Below are 23,065 nucleotides of genomic sequence, written 5' to 3' on the forward strand. Positions count from 1 at the left end.
ATGCAAATATCAGGATAAATTTGTAAAAAGGGGATACTCTAAAAATAAAATATTGGAATCTGTAGAGAAGGTCTCAAGAATAGAAAGATAAACTTTACCAACTCCAAAATGTAAAGAAGTTAATGAGAACGGAAGTCCATGTGTATATACCTACAATAGTCACTCATTGAAATTAAAAAACATTATTAAAAAAACATTGGCAAAACATTACAAAAAAAAGATAAATTTATTTCACATCTCTTTAGACTTGAATCATTTTCTCCTACAGTATAAACGGGCACAAAATATACGTGATAAGTTAGTAAAAGCAGTTTTAGGAATTATAACAACCCCTGTTGGAAGGGTACATACTCATGTCTACATTTTTGCCATTGCAACAGTGTAGCCAGGGGAGAAATATTACATCATCCCCTAAATTGAAAGATTATTGAATTTAGAGAATTCAACATCTGTGACAGCAGTTGGGTAATCTATACCCTTAAATGCCCATGTGGTATGATCTACTGTATGCTGGTCAAAATTCAAGAACGATGAGACTGCTTCCATACCAACATAAATAAGATATCAGGCAACAAAAGTGAATCCCTGGTTTCTAAACACTTCTCTGAAAAAAATGTGTCACAATTAAGATTTTTTTATTCTTGAACATGTCAAAGGACACAACAGAGGGGGAGATTGTAAAAAGTATCTGCTTGAAAGAAAAGCTTTTTGCATTTACCAATTGCAGTCTGTTTCTCCACAGGGAATGAATGAACATAACAACTTACTATAGGATGTTTTCTACATCTCTCTAGGATCTCTAATTTTTTGTAATCATCACTTCTATATCCAAATGTACAGTATTTACTAAAGTCCAAGTAGCACAAATAGACTTTTAGAAAAGTGCGGTGTAAAGAGAGAGAGAGAGAGAGAGAGAGAGGAGAGAGAGAGGAGAGAGAGAGAGAGAGAGAGAGAGAGAGAGAGGAGAGAGAGAGGAGAGAGAGGAGAGAGAGAGGAGAGACATGTTCAAGAATAAAAAATTCTTAATTGTGACACATTTTTTTCAGAGAAGTGTTTAGAAACCAGGGATTCAGTTTTGGTGCCTGATATCTTATTTATGTTGGTATGGAAGCAGTCTCATCGTTCATGAATTTTGACCAGCATACAGTAGATCATACCACATGGGCATTTAAGGGTATAGATTACCCAACTGCTGTCACAGATGTTGAATTCTCTAAATGCATTAATCTTTCAATTTAGGGGATTATTTAATATTTCTCCCCTGGCTACACTGTTGCAATGGCAACAATGTAGACATGAGTATGTACCCTTCCAACAGGGGTTGTTATAATTCCTAAACCATCGGGATTGGTTGTCTGTCTTCACATGCCTTAATACACTTTTCATATTTTGGAAGTGAGTGCTGTCTCTTTCTTTGCCTGACATAAGGAGGGTAAGATCTTTTGTTTTGTTTTTTATATATATATATATATATATATATATATATCAAAGGATTAGTAGCGCCAAAATGACAAGTGATAACTTGGAAATAAAAACAATCATATCAAAAATAAAACAGGTATAGCAGTGAATCATAAAAAATAAAAAGATGGCCACTGGATGCCAGTGCCCTTTGTTCCCCGCTGTTGGCGGCCCTGACTACCATAGTTTTAGTAGTTCTCTTGTGATGACTTCTGCTGATCTTTTTTTTTTTTTTAATGGTGGACTGGCCCTCTCATTGGTCTAAAATACATGGTGTTGCCTTGGGCCTCAGAGTCACTAGTATGGGCTAGTGGCGTAACTCCTCTTCCTGCTTTTGCATTGGCAAACTCCTGGTAAAAAACTGGAAGGCATGACAAAGAAGTCTCAGTGGGTGGTCGAACCCCGTAAATGGTGCAAGAACTCGAAAGACAAGATTCATGGCAATGTTGTCCCCAGGCTGTCACTTGACTGGTCATGTGACAGTGGGTAGGGGAGTGGGGAATGTGGATGGACTGGGCGCTTCCCAAATAGTGTTAAATTGGTGTAATTAGTGACACACCTTAGGTACACAAAATAAACCTTACACCACAAAGTGATATTAAAAATAATAGTGTACAAGTGCAGCTCAACTTCCTCTGGTGGGACAGTTCCAAGTCCTAGGATGTAGAATTTTCTTTTCTTGGGGTTGAGGAGGAGCGCAGGATAAGCTTGTGATATGTAAAAAAAAATAGAAATATATATAGTGCAGATGGTAGATCACTGCTCAAAAGATAATCAATATAGGAAATGAACTCACAAAAATCGATATACTCCTGACGAAGCAGTGTGCGAAACGCGTAGAGTTAGAGTTTTTGGAGAGAATTTGCTCACTGAAGGACTGGCAATCTATTGCTGACACCAGACCCATTTTGGCTTCTTGCCCTCACCCGTGACGCGAAACCAGAAGTGACGCGACGGCAGAGACTGATGCGGAACTACACTGTGAGGTGTAAGTGAAAGTGAAGCACCGGGCAGCAGCCTTACACTTCACCACCCTTCTATCGGCGGTTCTCTCCACCACCCATCTAATTTATGGAAAATGTGAGTTTCCTTAATATTTGTGACTAATACATATTTATAGTTTATACAGTATGCACTATTTGTGGTTTCTTTCACTTGCATATCATCCACTCCACTGAGAGGCATCCTGACCCCAGCTACACAAAGGGCTCCAGTCAGAGAGAGATGGATCTCTGACATGCAGTAACATAATACGATTTTTGTGAGTTCATTTCCTATATTGATTATCTTTTGAGCAGTGATCTACCATCTGCACTATATATATTTCAATTTTTTTACATATCACGAGCTTATCCTGCGCTCCTCCTCAACCTCAAGAAAAGAAAACTTGACTGGTCACCCAAACAATCTTGGGGTTATGGTGCCACAACCAGGGAAGGCCAAGGACTACTGGATTAGAGGGAGAGCAAATAACAAAGAATTAAAGTGTCTCCTTGTGAAGTGCCCCCAGCGACACCAGCAAAGGCTTAGTTTCAAGGGTGATGGTCCCAGGTATCAGAGGTCTTCCATCAATGGCCACAACCGCTACTGGGATCTCCCAAGTATGGAGAGGAAGGGAGTGGAGTTCCACGAATGTGTGATCAATGAAATTCCACGTGGCTCCTGAGTCCACAAAAGCCTGAGTGAAGATAGAGGCTGTTCCCCAGGAGAGCGAAACCGGCAGCAGGAGCCGTGCAGGTTGGGGTGGAGCAGGAATAGAAGAAATATCCAGAGAATATTCCTCTATCTTCACCGGGCACTGGAGTTTCCATGATTTAGGACAATTGATGTGCAAGATGACATTTGAGCCCACAATACAGGCACAGCCCCCTTTCAGATCTTCAAGTTCTCTCCTGCTCCGGTAATATGGTATCACCTAATTGCATTAGTTCCTTATCTAGGAGAAGTGCTGGAAGAGTAGTATTGAAGTGGGGAACAGGCCGAATTATTGGAGTTTTTGAAGGACAGTCTTGCTCGGTCTGCCATTCTCACATCCGGAGATCTATTCTGATACAGAGAGCAATCAATTCCTCTAGATATTTAGGGGTGTCCCGGCATGTCAGTTCATCCTTAAAATGCTCAGAAAACCCTTGCTAAAATGCTGTCAGCAGAACTTCATTGTTCCAGCCTGTCTCCGCAGCAAGGGTATGGAATTCAATGGCATTGTAAGAGATGTGTTCAGAGGTACGCAATGGAGACTGTTATAAGGTGAAATTAAAATAAGGCTTTATTGCCTGTTTCCCTTAAGTAGCACACCAAACATATGAAAACAACAAAACAACAAAAGCCTATCCCTGTGTAAGGGCTAACTTAATTCCCAGTCTCTATCTGTAGGCCTGGAGGGATAATCCCTTTACCACCGTATTCCCCAAAATCTCAAGAGATACCTTAATGCAGATGGCCCTTCATGTCAGTCTCTGGTAGGTTCCTGGGTCACTTGTGTCCAGGAATATGTCTCTGGTGTCTTGATCTCAGCACCCCTATATGCTCAAGTCAGTGTCTGTGTGTAGGCTTCGCTGCTTTCCTGTGTCAGCTCCCCATGGCAGCTCAGGAATCTCTGTCTGTCCTTCCTTGGTTCAGCCCCACGTGGGAGACTAAGGATTCTTCACTTCCTGTCTCAGAACATACTACTGTATTTCACAGAGCTGTGATTAGCATGTGGGGTTGATTGCACCAGGAATTAACCAGCACACTGCTGGATTAGAGGCAAGCCTGTTTAACAGGGATAAGACTCTGTTACATACCTCCCCTGTTTGTGGGAAGCTCGGGCTTACCATAGCCAAAGCCCATCCTTCTACTCTCATTCGAGATATCTCTGTGACTTGAATGAGAGTGGATGGAGGAAGAGAACCCTCAGTCCCACTGGGATTGGAGCCCTTTCTCCAGTTAATTTGTGTCTCCTCCCAAAGGTGCTTGAGATCAGCACTCCTCAGTTGCTCGAGGAGGACTTTTTCCAAGTATGGTCTTTTTACTGAGTGCACGGTCATGAGATTTCCCTTGCGTCGGGCGCTCCTCTTTTTGTAGGCAGACTGTATGTCTCCAGTTGCAGAGCGTTTCAGAGTAGCTCTTTGAGTTTTCCTCTCTTCAAGCTGTCCTTCTGCACTTTTTCCACTCCATGCAGTTGTCAGTTCAGCTTCTTTGGGATTGAGTTGTAATTCCACCTCCACTTCCAGAGAATGTCCCATCTTTTCAGCTTCATCCACTAAGAATTCTTCTGGTTTTGATTCCGCACGTATACCTTTTTTTGTTGCCTTTTGGGTGGCTGAAGGTTTAGCTAGTGCTTGTTTAGGCGGTTCAGACTTTGCAACCTTGTTTTTCAGATGAGCGGTGTTCCCAGCTCTCACTGTACCCTTTTCTTCAGGGGTTTTAGTTGCTGTGGGATACTGACGCTTGGGCAGGGTCAATACCTTTTCTTGTAGTACTGTAATCTCATCCACAAGAGATCCCTGTTTCTTGAGTGCATCCTGCAATTCTCCACTCAAGGGGTTCATCTCCTCACTGTACTTTCTCTGAGCTTGCTTCCATGTTTTCATTATATTGTGAAGCACTGTGAATTTCTTTGCTCGAGCCACAGTTACATGTCTCAGTTTCTGGACCTTCTTGTGCTCCCTCTTGTGCCGAGTCACCTGGACTCTAAGCTTGGCCTCTAGCGATGCTTTGGTGATGCTCAAGATAGCCTTCAGTTTCTTATGCTGTTTGTGGGGACATACTGGGTAATCAGACGTTCCTGCAGCACTCCTACTTCTTTAGCAGCCTGCAGGATTTTCTTCCTGCAGAGTTTGTTGCTTCTCCTCGGCATTCTGGAGGTGCGTACACAGACCTTGCAGTTGGTTCTGCAGTCGGTGCTCTGCTTCAAACTTTTCATCTTCCAAAAGTTTCTATATTTTTTCAAGCTCGTGCAGCTTTTCATTCTTTTCATTGACGTGGTCTGTCAAATCAGAATTTTCTTCTTTCAGTCTTAAATTGTCTCTTTTTGCAGTCTCTGTAATATTCAGGTCATCCTTGTAGTTCCCCTTCAATTTACGCTCTTTGGCTTTGAGACTCCTGGTCTTCTGCCGTGAGAATTCCATCTCTAGGTTGAGGGTCTGAAGCTCCTTCTGAGAGACTTTAAGATCCATATTAAGACTGAGGATAGTTTTTGAGAGATGTCCTGTTCCTTAGTGAGACTGTGAAGTTCCTTTTTAGAGACTTCCAGTTCTGTGCGGCAACTGCTGATCTCTTGGTGTGAGGCATCCAGTGCTGTGCGGAGAGTGTGAACCTCCTTCTGGGATATGTCCACCTCTGTCCGGACACTGTTGACCTCCTGGTGTGTGGCATTCAGTTCTATGCAGAGAGTGTGAACCTCATTGTGAGAGACTTCCACCTCTCTATGGCACTTGCGAACCTCTTGGTGTGAGGCATTCAGTTCTATGCGGAGAGTGGGGACCTCATTTTGAGAAACTTCCACCTCTTTATGGCACTTGCGAACCTCTTGCTGAAAGACTGTAATCTCCTTCAGTGCCTCCTCATACTTCTGCTTCAGATTAGCTATCATTCTATCAGATTGACTCTGCTTTTTATCCATGGCGGTAATAGTAGGGTTTGCAGTATCTAGCTCAGTCTTGGGATCGTTCAATTCTGTCTTGGCCAAAAAGAGAATTGTGAGCACATTCTTCTGTAGCTCCACGTTATTTTTCTGTATCTCTGCGTAATCATCTTTCTTCAGTTTCAATTGTTCATGGAGCATATCACAGTCATGCCTGGCAGTTTGCTGGACAGCTTCAGGGCTGGTCAAGGGATCATCACTCATTGGTTCCGGTTCCGCTTCCCTGGTATGGTTGGTTGAGGGTTTCTCACTATTAGCACCAGACAGAAACTTCTTTGGGGTACACGACTTCTGCCTTGGCCCTCTGGATATTCGGTCATCCACGGGACGAATTCTCCATGTTCTCTAGGCTGCAGGGCATCTATGTCCCTCTTTTTCTCTGCAGGATCTGCAGATGTGTCTGTTTCTTCCACTTTAAGTGAAGACCCGCTTTTCTTTTTCTTTTTCCGCCTTTTATTTTTGGATGACTCAGTCCCATCAGGGATATTGGGGTCTCCATCTTTATTTGAAACTTCAGCAGCTTCACTGTATCCGCCATGTTTCCTTTGCAGTTGCGTTAGGTGGTGTAAATATTCAGAGATCTGCTGATCCCGCCCTTGCTCCTGTCGATCACATTCATCATCATAGAGAGTGGTCTTTTTGGTTCGTACCGAGTTCAGGCACTCCCACCATTCTTGGGGTGTTTTGTGGGTGTGACTCGGTTCAGGTTCCCCGTAAGAGATGTCTTCCTCCTCATCGGACCAAAAGGGCCACTCTTCTGTGGGGTACCCAGCATGTACCTGGGTCTTCTTGTTGATTGACCCAGATTTGTTTTAGAATACTCGTCGGCACTACAGTAGTAACAGGAGTTAGGGTGGTGTTAGCATTGGTTCTGATCTGGAACTCAGTCACTGGAAGCTTTAAACATTTAGGGCCTCATGCAGTAAGCGTTGAAAAGGTATTTTTCGGCATTTTATAGCCAAAATTGGGTTTGAGATTCAGTAAGCGCCGATAAGTGCTTGATTTCGGCAGGTTTCGGAGCCGATAATTTTGTTATGGCCAGTCGGCTGCCGATAAGCCTGTTTTCGCCACTGATCGCCACTTTTTTAAATCGGCTGGATTCAATAAAAAAAATCAGCTTATCGGGGCTGATCGGCACTACGAAATTGAGATGTTATGGCCAATTTCTCCCGCCAACTAAAGTTGGCAGTTTGGAGGGGAGAACGATCGCTAAGGCTGCCGGAACGGTACTTAGAAAAAAAAAATCTTCTGTACATCAATGGAGTCAATGGAGCGGGGACGTATAACAGTATAGTACTGTTTACGTTTCATTGCTCACAATACAAACGTCATTTGCATTACAGTGTGGGGGCATTCCCTGCATTGTGTCACAGCTGACGTGTATTATTTGCATAACATTCTACTTTTACATGTTTTCAGCATTTGCGGGTCACATTACTCATCATGTGATGATGTGTCAAGGGAAAATACTATACTCAACTCTTAAAGGAGAACCTCACATCATATCACACATTTTATTGAACTGAGCGACAATTATTTACATGATGTTACACATGTCACACATGTCACACATACACCGTATATTCATGTTCCTTTACATTACACAATGCTTGTAATGTGTCACGCATCTTTAAACGTTCATGTACATCTGTCTTCTCATGTTTACATCTAGTTTTGGGTCCTCCCTATTTTCATGACGTCACTTATTGGACGCTCAATCACATTGCATGTTTACATTGTAACCGTAGCATTACAAGCACTTCAACCTAACTTATACACACATGTACAGTAATTCATCATTGGGACACCTTGTAAACTCATTCTATAGCAACTATCCTCATTACAGAAATGCATGCATATGCACACGACTATTCATTGTTGTCAACATGTCACAATAACATGGCTAATTACACATGTTACACCAAACTTTTCCCACGTCAATCTCAGCCTTTTTGTCTAATTACATGACTGACTGTTGCGTTCACAAGTGTTACATGCATTGCACATTACACTATTTATTTTCAAACAATCTTTGTACAAAGCTTCACGTCACATCATTGGCAAATATCATCATTCCCTGCAGAATACACACAACAAATACTTCTAAGAACAACTGCACACAGCTTGCCACAGAAGTACTTTATTATGTTAATGTAACACCTTGCATTTTACTATGTCACCTGCCATCATCACATACCTATTTAAAGGACGCCCATTACCTGCTCATTCACAGCTACTCATTTCAAAATGTTGCGATTGTTTAGGAGACGGAGGAACATTCTTTTCTATGACATGCTTGATGATCAAGAGAATGATATAGGGCAAGGGAGGGACAGACCGAGGGACAGTGACAGGGACAGTCACGCGGATACGACAGGGACAGGGAGAGGGACAGGCCGAGGGACAGGTAGAGGGACAGGAGATCAGAGGAGAAGACAGAGGAGACAAGTTGTGCCTCGTCCGCGTGTGTACAGGGAGAGAACCCTGTTAGATGGGATGAGTGAGGAGGAGATTGTAAGTCGCTATCGTTTGAGTTCAGCAGCAATCTTATCTCTTTATGAGGTGATAAGGGGAGATTTAGATTTTTTCACAGCCAGAGGTCGTGCAGTCCCTGGGCTTGTTAAAATGCTGTGCTCATTACATTATCTTGCTTCCGCGTCATACCAGACAACTGTGGGCATAGTGGGCGGGGTCTCGCAATCTACATTCTAGCGGGCCTTTACCCAGTTTCTCTATGCACTCAATAGACGCGCTAGGAATTATATTCATTTTCCTACAGAGGCGACAGAGTGGCTGGAACTCAGGACTGGCTTTTATAATATAGCAGGGATACCATGTGTGCTGGGTGCAATCGATTGCACATATGTTGCTTTGATTGCACCTAGTCAGAGTGAGCATGTGTACCGCAATCGTAAGCACTACCATTCACTCAATGTACAGGTGGTATGTGATGCGACGATGAGGATAATGCATGTGGTACCCAAATTCCCTGGTTCCAGTCACGATTCCTCTATCCTGAGGAACTCTTCAGTCTTCCATGCGTTCGAAGAGGGACATTTTGAACATGGTTGGCTGCTGGGTGAGTACACATTTACATGTTCTAACACAAAACACATTTTTATTTAGGAATGTTGGCATTGTACAATTTGATCACTAATGTCAGCTTATGTGTGCTCCATTCATTATAGGTGACTCAGGATACGGAATTAGGCCGTGGCTCTTGACTCCGGTGCTAAACCCTCAAACTGAAGCAGAGGAGAGGTACAATGCAGCCCATATATCTACAAGATCTGTTATAGAGAGGACATTTGGCCTACTCAAGACCAGATTTAGGTGTCTGGACAGAACTGGTGGGGCTCTTCTATACAAGCCTCAAAAAGTGTCTGATATTATCCTTGCCTGTTGCATTTTGCACAATGTTGCACTCAGGCACAATGTACAATCAGACCTAGCTGAGCCTTTGGTAGACGAGCATCCCACCCATGTAGCTGCTGAAAATGAACAAACAGCCAGTGGTGGCCAGACACGCCAGAATCTCATCAATTCATTTTTTTCTTGTAAGTAAAAACATATATGTTCCAAGTTCTACTTTTATAGTTAAATTATGTTATCTTAACAATAATGTTTTTTTATATACCCTTCTGGTAGGACACAGATGAATATGGGTTGCACACCTTTCTTTTCTCTGCTGTGTGCACAAAGGGATGTGGCACCGGTATGTTATTGTTGCACAGGTTATATAATCCCTCTTCAATTGTACTTTAGTTGTGTGTATGTGAATACAACTGGGGTAACAAAGCACTAATATTTTAGCATTGTGTTGTTCCTTATGCTAAGACAATACACATATTATGCCCATACTCATTCATGCTTCTAGTATGCTTACATACAATGTTATTGGTGCAGTGTAACATGTACATCCATATGATGTGTACACCAGGCTGATGTACATTTTGAATGTCATTAAATATACATGGTGTTGCACATTTAACACCAAATACACACTTTGCTGTGTTGTTTACGGTACTGAAGATGGCATGTCAATGTTTGCAATTTATATATTGTTCCTTTGCATTATAGGTATATCTCCAGTATGACTGATCATGGTATGTATATTTGCTGACATCTCTCATAAGATGTGCCTACCTCAATCTTCCTATAATTATTTGAAGTAAAAACCCAACATATTGGTTTAAACACAAATGTAACATACATGTACTTTCTGTATCATGTATATGCATTTAGCTACTCTTGAGGTTTCATGTGCATTGTATTAGAAAATGATTACTCCCATTTCATCACATTTTATGTATGTTTCCTTATAAATTCCATTAATGTAATATAGAGGTGTTTGGAGAAAAGGGGATAACTGTACTTATTTGTTTACTTACGGGAGATCATTCATCACGGATGAAATTGACTGATCATAACACTCCATGCATGAATGCCTGTAATCACAACAATGCGTACTACATCTTATATTTAGCAATGTAGGTGTTTATTAATGCTAGGAATTAATAGTCAACATTAATTTAAATTTGTGACATGTGTATGTATAAGTCACACGTGTGTGGATGTGTCCTACATGTACCAAGTGTAAAACTGTTAACAGAAACCACAATTTTGTCGCAAAGGTTACTGTCATTTAGCATTTATAATTTCCCAATATGACAATGTTGGTAATATTTTTGGAATGTCAATCATGTCACTTCATCATTATCATGATGATAATTATCAAGTATTCTCACAATTGTAACGTCAATCACGTGCACATTAGCATAGACACACTTTTTAAGACAACTGTTTGTGTCTGTATCAATTTGTGTAGGATCAATGTATAACACCGACAAATGATAACAGCAGCTTTATTATGGTAGCTTATATCATCATATTGACTGTACTATTTATTTTTAGAACGTTTAATAAACACAGTAAACTATAGTTAGTTAGGTTAATGAAATATACACAGAAACGTACTTCATTACATGATGTTGATGTCATATTCAGAACATCATGCATTGTAGGGGACCACAACATCTGGGCAATAACATTATTTGCTACAGTCCCAAACCATTTTATCAACATACCCATGTAACAAGAGATTTTTAACAATAAATGGCTAGTTGGTTGTAAGTGTCCTTTACATTGGGAGAAGGAGTGGCTCAGTGAGTAAAGACACACACTGGCACTGAGAGTTTGAAGCAGGGGAGTCTGGTTCAATTCCCGGTGTCGGCTCCTTGTGACCTTGGCCAAGTCACTTTATCTCCCTGTGCCTCAGGCGGCAAAAAATAAATTGTAAGTTCCACGGGCCAGGGACCTCAGCCTGAAAAATGTGTCTGTAAAGCGCTGCGTACAACTAGCAGCGCTATACATGAACATGCTCATATTATAATTATTATTATTGTTACATAGTTTCGACAGTCATACGTTCCATTACACAATAGAATACACAAATGTGTTAGCAGACTGGGAATGGTTGTTATATATAAAACACACCATGCCATAAAATGCTAGTAGTAATTAAAGAACACTCAATAAAAATTCATGAGGCACTCTTTTGCAACATCATTATGTTAATTAAGTGCTTATGCAATATAGGCATAAGGGTATCACATTTTTAATTGTTTGTTAATAAGCGCTGCAAGCAATATAAAATTAGTTCCATATGTAGTATAGTAGTCGGTGGCTCCTCCTCACAATCATCTCATATAAAGGTAGACTCTTCTGAAATCATACATTGATCCGATTGTATCTTCCCCGACATCTCTGAAATACAGCAAACACATGATGGTCAAAGATGGCACCTTACTATATATGTATCCGTGACAACGCGTTACACAGCTCTATATGATTGTGTACATACACACGTCACTCACTTATATGTTAGAAGTACAAGTGTACATCAGTATGTAATGTTTCTTTAAATTTGTAGCAGGCATAACTATGTATATGAAGTGAACGTTGGCTGTATACTAAAATGTGCGCGCACATCTTAGTGTGCGCACGCACTTCACGCTTGGGTCGACTAACTGTTAGCGCATGCGCAAAACAATGCGTACGTTGTGCGTTCAATACATGTTGAAAATACCAGTAAACATAAAATCTTTATTTCAACTACAATGAAGACGAAACTACATTCGTTCTGAACGAGTACATCTGTATTCTTTTTAAACAGACGTGTTTGCACAGAAAGCACGGCCGATAACAAAATGCGCAAATGCAATACGTGTGACGTCATGTTAAGCCAGCGTGAAACGCACGCTAACACTCCTCCCACTCAATTAACATTCGGCTAACGCCCAGTGTACGCCCCCACTGTATGACACACTGCAGTTACCGTTACTATAACAAAACAAGACAGCCAATAGGCTTTGAGGCGCGCACGTCGCTTGGGGGCGGGACTTACATCCGTAATCCTTTTTAAGGACGCCTTGGCCCATGACAAGGGTCCCACGTCATACGTGGTGGACCCGGTTTTTTATTTTGTAGATGTTGCATGATAACCAAACAGGTATGTGTTAGAGTTATGGTAAAATGTTGCTAATATGTTTAAAGGGATAGGAAAGTACGTATATTTATTCCATCAGCAATGTGTACTACTCTTTCAGGTTCTACTATATTGTATTAGGAAACAATTTGTTTGTGATCGCTACATGTTATGCAGTGTGCAATGTTACGCTGTATCCACGCATTGAAAGTGAAAATGGTGGTTACAAAAAAAAAAAATGTAAACGCAGAGTCAACGCATAACGTAACGTTTTTGGTAAATACATATATACCAGTTTAGATAGTACTATATATACATACACACACACATACACACACACATACTATACTATATATACATACACACACACATACACACACACACACACACACACACACACTGTGTGTGTGTGTGTGTGCATATATCCATACATACTACATATATATTAGTATAAATTCAGAGATGTTCTTGAAACAAGAACACATAAATGATTAAATGACAACATTACAATGGCCATCAAAGGTAAGTAATATTTAACACAAAATCCTACTGTACACGTACAAGAAAGATGTTTGCAGTTAAATAGGTGTTTTTTAAATTGCATGTGAATAATATGCACATGCAATGATTACATCAAGTAACACACCCAAATGCAATGTTTTGCTGCAAAGTCAATGGCAGCTTCTCTAAACTTAGCAACTGGCTCCTGGTGGACCATTACTGAATACACGATTCATACATCAATATTAATAACACTATTAATTAATTAGGACTGGTAAAATTTCCAGAAGTTCACGTGTACAAGAACATACTTGAAAGTTTGGAAACAACACAGTCTTCAGCATACATACAATATTAATTAGATAATCTGAAGTCAACAAAACAAGGCCAAAGACATATTTAGTGAATTATAACATTTATTTATTTTGTTCCTTTTGAGAGCGTGTAACAGGCCTGCTTGTTGTCTCTTGTATTTTCCTTTTTCGTTTTGAAACAACTTTAGCCACAACAGAGCCACTTTGAGTGGCCTCTGGCACTTCACGGGCAGGGCTTGTGGCCAGTGACTTACCTACAGGGCTTTTGGGCAGTGACTCACCTACAGGGCTTGTGGGCAGTGACTGTTCACCTACAGGGCTTTTGGGCAGTGACTGTTCACCCACAGGGCTTTTGGGCAGTGACTGTTCACCTACAGGGCTTTTGGGCAGTGACTGTTCACCTACAGGGCTTTTGGGCAGTGACTGTTCACCTACAGGGCTTTTGGGCAGTGACTGTTCACCTACAGGGCTTTTGGGCAGTGACTGTTCACCTACAGGGCTTTTGGGCAGTGACTGTTCACCTACAGGGCTTTTGGGCAGGGACTCACCTACAGGGCTTTTGGGCAGTGACTCACCGACAGGGCTTGTGCCCACTGACACATGTGAGCAAGTTGGTAGACACTGCACAAGTGATGGTTGGTCTGTTTCATGTGTGTCTTTTTTTGTTTGTGTCCAAAAACTGGTCAGTAGTAACTGCTTGTGGTGTTTTGTTTTTGACGCCTCCTTTGTAGGTGTCAGCTCCTGATTTTGTACATATGGCAGCGGTAGGATGTCGTCAGGAACCTGCACAGCAATGTCTGCTACTTGAGCGGTTACATTCGGACCTGGGGAATGAAGCTCAGATGCATGTGGTGAAAAATTACCAGCATGTAAAGATCCTGCCTGTGAGGTGTTGAAGTTTAAATGTGGTACAGTAGTCATTCTCAAGTAATTTGCTTGGGTTTGCTGAACAACTAATGCTTCGAATGAGGTGTTGATTTTTTGCAACTGTTTAGGCACTTCAATGAAGACTCTGTGGAGATGTGCCAATTGTGATATCGTTTCTTCCTGCAGTGCAATCATCCTTTCCAGCACTGTCATCAGATCAGAATGGCGTCGATTTTCTGCTTCCACAATTTTTCCCTCAGAAGCTACAATTGCATCGTATGTGGTAGTTGATGGACGATTTGGCGGTAAAACTGTTTCAATTGGAACCTCTTCATGCTCACTTGATTGTATTTCTGTGTCTATGGCGGTGGCATCATCATCATCATCTTCATCATCATGTTCTACAAATAAATGTACACATTATTAAATGGCATGTTAATCTCTGCTGTGTTACTATGTAATTATACTGTGTCATAAGTAACAACTAACATGTTTCCATACGTTTTATAACCTCACATTAAAAACTACCTTGACTTACGAATAATGTTTGGACTCAGTATGAAATATGAATGAATGAAAACTTGCTGTAAACTCACAACTCCTACATGATAGTTAACATAACTAACACAATACATGTTGCCTTACACTTCATTTTCACTGACACTAAGTAATCCTATTTAAAGAACATGTGCAAAACAAATAATGAACATGACAACATAACATATAGAAGTGCACATATTATATGGCCACCAACTCATACACTCACCTTCTAGGTGTGTTGAGCTGCATGACCCAGGTGAAGACACTTGTTCCCTCTCAGGTGACACATGTCCTCCAGGGGCAACTATATATAACAATAACATTAGTTTTACATTTACATGTGTAAATATTGAACAAACAGTTATTGTATGTTCAGTATTTATGAGTACCTAACAGCATCATTTCCTTAACTGAAAATGTGTGTGTGAAAGTGAACATAAATAGTTGCAATAACAATGTACATGCCTGTGTACTTAGAACGTTTGAGTTCCCTAACATACAACATACTATGTTTCTGCAGTAATGCGTGAGGATAAATAGATAAAAATTGTACATAAAAATCATATGTTGTGTAGTGATCTCAGTATCATAATGTACATAAGTATCATGAGATGAACATTCACAATGGTTATCATGAAGGTGGTCATATAGCAAAAAGTTTTGTTTTTGGTACAGGATATGTGTGGTACATTAATAGAAGATGTGGCACACCTGAATGTGGCTGTCACTCAACAAGACAAGACATGCAGTGTGTGATAATGTGTCGTTGATAGTAGTTCAACTATAGATATGAGTGAACTAATGTGTGACGTACGCTTTGATAACTAATGAGTTGTTGGGGCATTTAGTAGCTAGAGTTACGCTTTCAAATGAGTGTGATTAACTTCAGTTGTGCTAGTCATGTTGTAAGAACGGTATTCCCTTCCCCAAAAAGCCTAATCAGCCACACCTTTCAATGACTTCAAACAGGTGAAAATGGTATGAACTAAGTTGACCCTAAGATGAGCCTGTAATTTGTGTGTGTGCTGAACCCCACCCCCTCTGTTGAAGTGTATGCTGTGATGAGATATTAATTGCAGCTGCTTTAACACAATGGTAGAGGAGCAAAGTAGTCGTCTGCAGTGTTTAAGTTATGAACACAATGACATAACATATGCTACGTGTGCCTCATTATGCTGTCTGTATATGACATTAAGCAAAAATGGACCTTTTCATAAACAACTATAGATGTGTTAGTGCAAGTGATGTTTGTAGGCCGTTGCATGCAATATATTTGATGCATGTTTAAAATAGGCAGTAATGTCGTGTTTGTAGGAGTAAAATAAATAAAATACACAATAATATTCTACATATTTATGTTCTGTACCTGTAGCTAGTAATAATTTCTCATTATCATGTGTTACACATGTGTGCTACCCTGTTGTTCCCCATCTTCGTCCACCATAAATTGCTTCCAATGCAGCAAAGCATTGTGGGAATTGACATGCAAATGAGCACGCAATGCAACGTGGTATATTAGTTACTGCTTTTAGTAGGACTACAACAGATATGTCATATTGACACACACACACACACTATATATATATATATATATATATAGAGAAGAAATGACCTAGGCGCAAATAAGCCAGGAAAGAGACAAAGAGAAAAATATCATAGGGCAGTATGTCTGTTACTTTCAGAGTTAAGGTGGTAAGGTATACACTTACACTTAATCAGCCAAATAAAAGCCTTTAATCCACCACTGGGATTCAGGAACACTGCTGCTGGGATTTCTTTGCTGCTTGCATGGATCTCAGACTCTCCACGACTGCTGCTTGCTTCAGGGGTCACCTTTTCATCTGCAGCAGCTCATACACTACCGACACACTTTATTGAAGTGTGGTCGGTACCGCAAGCCGGGAAATCTCCCGGCTTGCTAGTGGCCGCCCCTCGGCGTGCCGCGCGTCATAGACGCGCGGTCACGCGTCATCGGGAGCGTGCGCCCCCTGCACGCGTGTCCAGGGGCTCCCCGAGGGAGCCCTGGTGTCCCGCGATCGCGGGACAGCGGCAGGGGGTTCCGGGGGACCCGGCGGACCCGGCAGCGGTAGGGAGAGCGCCCCGATCGGAGGGCGCTCTTCCGCTGCTTCGGCGCGCGCCCGTCATACTCGGGCGCGCGCCAGGCTACTGCTGCGGCACAGAACGGGCAAATGCTCGAATAAACTGTGCCGCAGCAGTATATATATGAGAGACAGAGAGAAACAGACATATACATATATAGATGTAGGTATGTTTATATTGGGAGGACACTATAAAAAGCTGCGTAAATATGCAAAATAACTGTAAACAACGACACGCCTAGTACAGTAATATTTCTCACCTGGTGGAAATTGTGAGGGATAAATTCCAATATCACGGTCACCAGCCAATCCCTCCACGACGACGGGAAGTAATTTTGCCCGAAGCAGCTCCTCCAATGGAGTTAATATCAGACGTTGTGGTGTCGGCCCACCTCCAGTGCCAGTAGCATGCACGCGTTGGTCTTGTATTTTCCTTTTTAATTTTGACCTAATATCGTCAAATCTCTTGTGACAATTCCGCTTGTCCCTGACATGATTCCCACACGCATTGACACCAATGACTATTGTGTCCCACATTTCTTTTCTGCTTGATGCACTTGTCCGCCCTTGAAAAACATATAAAATATATGAGGCCAATTAATAATAATAGAAGCACCAGTTTCCTACACTGCTAGCTGTTCCAAGAGATAGCAAACATGCTGTTTTAGGTGTAATATGTGAAGCACATGAGCATTCACTACTAAACCTATACATGTAAGCAAGCTTGCATTCATATTGTATGCAGTTATGGCAAATTGACCGCCTGTGTTTAGTTGTCCTTGTAACGCATGATAAAAAGCTGTGTTTCCACACTAATTAACATAGAAAGATATTGTGAAGCCATATTTGCATATGAACAAAACTCAGATGACCTAGGATCACATGTATTTGAATAATAAATGTAAATGTACACTTACCTAGTAAATGTCCATATATACTGTCATAGTGCTCCAGAATGCCAGTGACAAGAGCTGTATTTTCCTGGTCATTGAAGCGAGGATTACGTGGCTTCTCCACACGTTTCTTCCGAGCAGGTTTAGGGTCAGAGCTTGGCTGGTGCTGACTGGACTCTCCTTCTTCCAATGGAAGAGACTCCAAAAGCTGGCCACCAGCAAGCACGCCACCACCAGATACCCCATCAGCAACTGCGCCACCAGCAGCACTCCCAGCACCAGCACTCCCACTCCTAGCACCAGCACTCCCACTCCTAGCACCAGCACTCCCACTCCTAGCACCAGCACTCCCACTCCCAGCAACAGCACTCCCACTCCCAGCAACAGCACTCCCACTCCCAGCAACAGCACTCACACTCCCAGCAACAGCACTCCCACTCCCAGCACCAGCACTCCCACTCCTAGCACCAGCACTCCCACTCCTAGCACCAGCACTCCCACTCCCAGCAACAGCACTCCCACTCCCAGCAACAGCACTCCCACTCCCAGCAACAGCACTCCCACTCCCAGCACTCCCACTCCTAGCACCAGCACTCCCACTCCTAGCACCAGCACTCCCACTCCCAGCAACAGCACTCCCACTCCCAGCAACAGCACTCCCACTCCCAGCAACAGCACTCCCACTCCCAGCAACACCACTCGCAGCACCAGCAACATCACTCGCCTGAACAGTACGTTCACTCCGATGCGTACTCGCACGAGTAGCACTCCCACACCCACCAGCATCACTCTTCCCACGCTTTGCGGGCATACTTACAGCACTCACAAAAAACAGACAATAAATGTACAGCCAATCACACGAAACACTTCCACATATAAAACAAGACAAAGATGTAAACAAAACAACAAAGGACAAAGCTTTCCCAATACACAACAAGTCTCTCAGTCAATATGCAAATCTTAAATCACCAAGCTCTGTGCGTCTCTCTCTCTCTCACTCCCAACAACACAGAGAATGATTAACAGTACAAGTTGCCTTTAAATATGGCGCGCTATCCAATACATGCTTGGTTCGCCTGATTCAGCAAGATTTGTGATTGGGCAACCTAACAGCACCCCGCCACGCACGCCGATACACCTGTGTGTGATCGGCTAATCATCGTGAGAGTGGGCGGATTTGTTTTCGCCTTGATTTTGAATGTATTCGGCACTTACTGCATACGGAGAGGAAAAATCGCCAATAACATGACTAATCGGTAAGCTTGCCGATTTCACATAATCGTCGCTTACTGCATGAGGCCCTTAGTCTTGGTCCCAAATACCATTGTTACAGTCTTGTCAGTGTTTAAAAACAGTTTGTTTAGGGAAATCCAGTTTTCGGGTCTCAAAATGTCAGACTGAAGTATGTGTTCAAGGTCGGAGAGGCTATGGATGTTTCCATATAAGATTGTGTCAGCTGCATACAGTACATGTGTATTGAAGCTTCATTACAAGCTATGGGAAGATCATTGATGAACACTGAGAAGAGTAGGGACCCCAGAACAGAGCCTTGCGGGACACCACAGGTGATATCCAAGTGATTGGAGTTAGAGCCTGAGATGGACACATGTTGGGTTCTACCTGATAGGTAGAACTGAAACCAGTTTAAAGCATGGTTCCCTATTCCAGAGCACTGGAGTTTGTTAAGCAGGATAGCATGATCAACTGTGTCAAAAGCCTTTGCACAATCTAGGAATTATCTAGGGTTATATAGTAGGTGGTATAAGTGAATCCTAGCAAATACTGTACTCTCCATTACAATATACAATGTTCCCCACCCAGAAGAGCTTACAATACTGTATATACTTTTTTTTTGCCAAAGACACCAGAAGATAACTTATCTTAGTGTACAACATGGTACACTGTATAAAAACAAATGACAAAAAACAAAAGCAATACTGTCTGTAGGAGATATTTATGGAGAATAGGGAACCTACATACACCATCAAATAGCATAAATAAATGACTTCCAGTGATTTTATTTCTAAAATACACATAGTTACTTCATGCGAGTATCCAACAAAAACAACTATAATTTAGAGCCATATTTTCTAAGCTGTCCTGCCGTACGGCATATTAAAGTGACTGATATGTAAGGTGTCTTCCAGAGTCGGCAGGTGTCTTATGGCAGCAAACTGCTTGGTAAACATGGATTCAGTACAAAAATTGCAGCTTACAAACATGTCCTCAAAAAGAGTATACAGTATATCTAGTTGACAATGTATTACCTTGTTTTTGCTATAGTCCTTATATATATTTACAAGGTAGAAGAATCTAAGTGAATATAGTCTAAGACTAATATATACTAATAACACTTTGTATAATTGCACATGTGCCATGTCCACCAGGATACAGCAGCTGACACTGGGATTTGAACAGTGCACACACAATGCAGTGTTACCACTAAACTACTGTACTACATGCTTCTTTCCTTGTTACTAAAAACATATTTCTTACTTTGGATACTTTTCAATAAAAAAACATTGAAAACTGCTCAATCTGTTTCTTTAAATGTAATATTCATACATTTTACATTGATTATCATTACAGATGTACTTTGCTCTATCCTTTCTGACTATTAGGACTAACTATATGCAAACACTTACTATTTATAAGTGTGAGCCAGGCACAATCATACTGATTAGATACTGACATGAAAAGTGAAATGTTGCAGTAATTGCGTTCTCAAGTGATTTTCTCATAAGATTGAGCAGGCTTGGAAAAAATCTTTTTAACATACTTTCTTTGATGGAGGGTATATAATGAAAAAATACATGATGCTTAGAAACTGTACAATTAAAATTCTGATCACCAAGACACATTTTGATCACAGAAAATGAATTATTATCTGTAGATCCATCACTGCAGATTTTTATGGCACTGCTGTATAATAAGGTGAAGGCTGCAGTACACCTCAAACTGTTTTTGCAAGCTTCATATTGAGTATTAATTCTTTTGATTCAATAATGCAGCACATTTATGTGGAATTTATAATTACATCTACTACTCAATGAATACATACTGTAGTTGTCCTGTCCAGTGCTTTGTGTAAATATTAGTCACATTAGCAATTTCTTAATGGATCATTTAATTATAATAGATTAATCTTTATTAATGGAGCATGAAAATAAACTGATTAACCAATTTACTTAGGCTCACTTATATAGGGTAGACCATGAGACCATACCCACAATGCAAACAACCTAATTACGCATTATTATTATTATTGTTAAGATGATGTTTGTTTACTTCATTATTGTGTACTTTAAATGATGCAGCTTAATTACTGCCCACATTGTAGGTGCCATGTGAACATAAACAGGTAGATGTCTGTATAATAGAAGAGCACAACAGAACCCCATTCATGGTGTATTATGTATATTTAATCTTTCAGAATATAAAAGAAAGCATATGCACTCAAAATAAAAACAATTTATTGGTAGAGTGGCACACCAATGCCCTATGGACAGTCAATATGCTACTGCAAATCCAAAAACCAAGGAACCAAAAATAAAAGACATTCAATTTCAACTTTAAAAAACAAACAAAAAGCAAATAAAAGACTTTGCATTTCAATAAAAAAAACCTGCAAATAAAAGAAACAGCAAATAAAAGACATTACATTTCAATTAAAAAAAATGCCAATGCAAATGCCAACCTAAAAAAATAGACTATTAAATAAAATACAATCCACGTTTTTCTTACTTTTGATGTCTTCACCCTCCAAATCCGACTCCAGCAGCAAAAGCAGCAGCAGCAGCAACTTTTGGTCCACAACACAATGCTCCTCAACAGCCACGGTCCTCGGTAAATTCTTTAGTTCTTTCCTTCTTTCTTTTCTTCATCTGTAAACTGTAATCCAGCTGGGGTTCTTCTTTATCTTCATCTGTAAACAGTAATCCAATTACTCTTCAGCTTCTTGGCATCAAATGAGATGGGACAGGCCTTATATAAGGCCTGTGATGTCACATTTGACTGACATGGTTCCCAGCCAATCCTTTTTTTAAGGATGGACATCATCCAGGATGATGTCACATGCTCTTTAAAACAATGGCTGCTATCACATGGTACTAGAATCAATAGGATTGGGGGTCATCCTATTGGTTGTATTACCATGTGATGTGATGGCAGCCATTTTTTAAAAGAGAATGCGACACCATCCTGGATAGGGTAAGAAATGACTTTGTTTGAAAAGCTTGTTTTGCAGTATTTAAAATGATTTTGGATATGCTGCTATGCATAAATGTGTGTGTAATGTATTTTCTAATTAGATAGATGTCATTTTTGGTCTTGTATGGTGTACTTTAGGTGTATGGTGAGGCTTGCTTTTGTATATTGTATTCTTTTTGGCACTTATATTTTGGCTGATGGTAACTTGTTCTGTTTAACGATTGAAATAGTTAATTGTGTAATTGTTATGGATGGTATTTAAATTGTTTTTGGATGTGATTTATGAATGCTAATTGATGTATGGTAACTTGATTGGTTTAAATAGTATACAGTACTTGTTTGGATTTAATGGTATTTTGTTTGGAATATTGTATTGTTAACATTGATTTTCAGAGTGTACGTGGTGCATATATTGTATGCATCATGTACACAATGTAAATTCAATGTTTTGATTGGCATTTGATGCTTTAGATTGGAAGATGAGATTTGATTTGTTTCGGAAATAGGATTTTATTTGACTGTGGCTGATATGGAGAAGTGGTATTTTTATTAGAGCATGTTTTTGTTAACTCCTTACACATTTATTTGTATATTGGTTCATCATGTGTGTATATATATATATATATATATATATATATATATATATATATATATATATATATATATATATATATATATATATATATATATATATATATATATATATATATATATATATATATATATATATATATATAGCGAAGAGTGACCTAGGCGCACATGTGCAGGGGAAGAGAAGAAAAAGAGAGGAAATACATCATAGGGCAGTATATCAATACAAACGGATATAAATCGGTGAGATATGCACTTACACTAGTATGATCAATTAAAGCCTTTAATCCACTTAGGGACTCCCGAACTCAGCTCCTGTAGATCGTCTATTTCTTGGCTCCTGGGTCTTTGGAGGAGTTTGTCCTTAAGGATCCTTGCAGCAATCACCTTGTGTCTGTTTTAGCAGACTATACCTTGATATGGATCTCATACAAGAGGATGGGTAGGGAATAAAAGGAGAAACATATGTGTAAAACCTT

General features: G+C 40.6%; 1 protein-coding gene across 1 annotated transcript in view; it reads right to left on the reverse strand.

Annotated features, from left to right (window-relative positions):
• Window positions 1-2,941: 2,941 nt before the first annotated feature.
• Window positions 2,942-23,065, reverse strand: part of LOC142492379 (uncharacterized) — a 36,797-nt gene continuing 16,673 nt past the window's right edge. Inside the window, exons 2-4 of the mRNA XM_075595026.1 lie at window positions 15,021-15,098; window positions 14,141-14,655; window positions 2,942-3,259 (exon numbers count right to left, since the gene is read on the reverse strand). Coding sequence (XP_075451141.1) covers window positions 2,942-3,259; window positions 14,141-14,655; window positions 15,021-15,098 — 911 coding nt within the window. The remainder of the gene's footprint in view (window positions 3,260-14,140; window positions 14,656-15,020; window positions 15,099-23,065) is intronic.

Source organism: Ascaphus truei, chromosome 4 (assembly GCF_040206685.1).
Source record: "Ascaphus truei isolate aAscTru1 chromosome 4, aAscTru1.hap1, whole genome shotgun sequence".
NCBI classification, from domain to species: domain Eukaryota; kingdom Metazoa; phylum Chordata; class Amphibia; order Anura; family Ascaphidae; genus Ascaphus; species Ascaphus truei.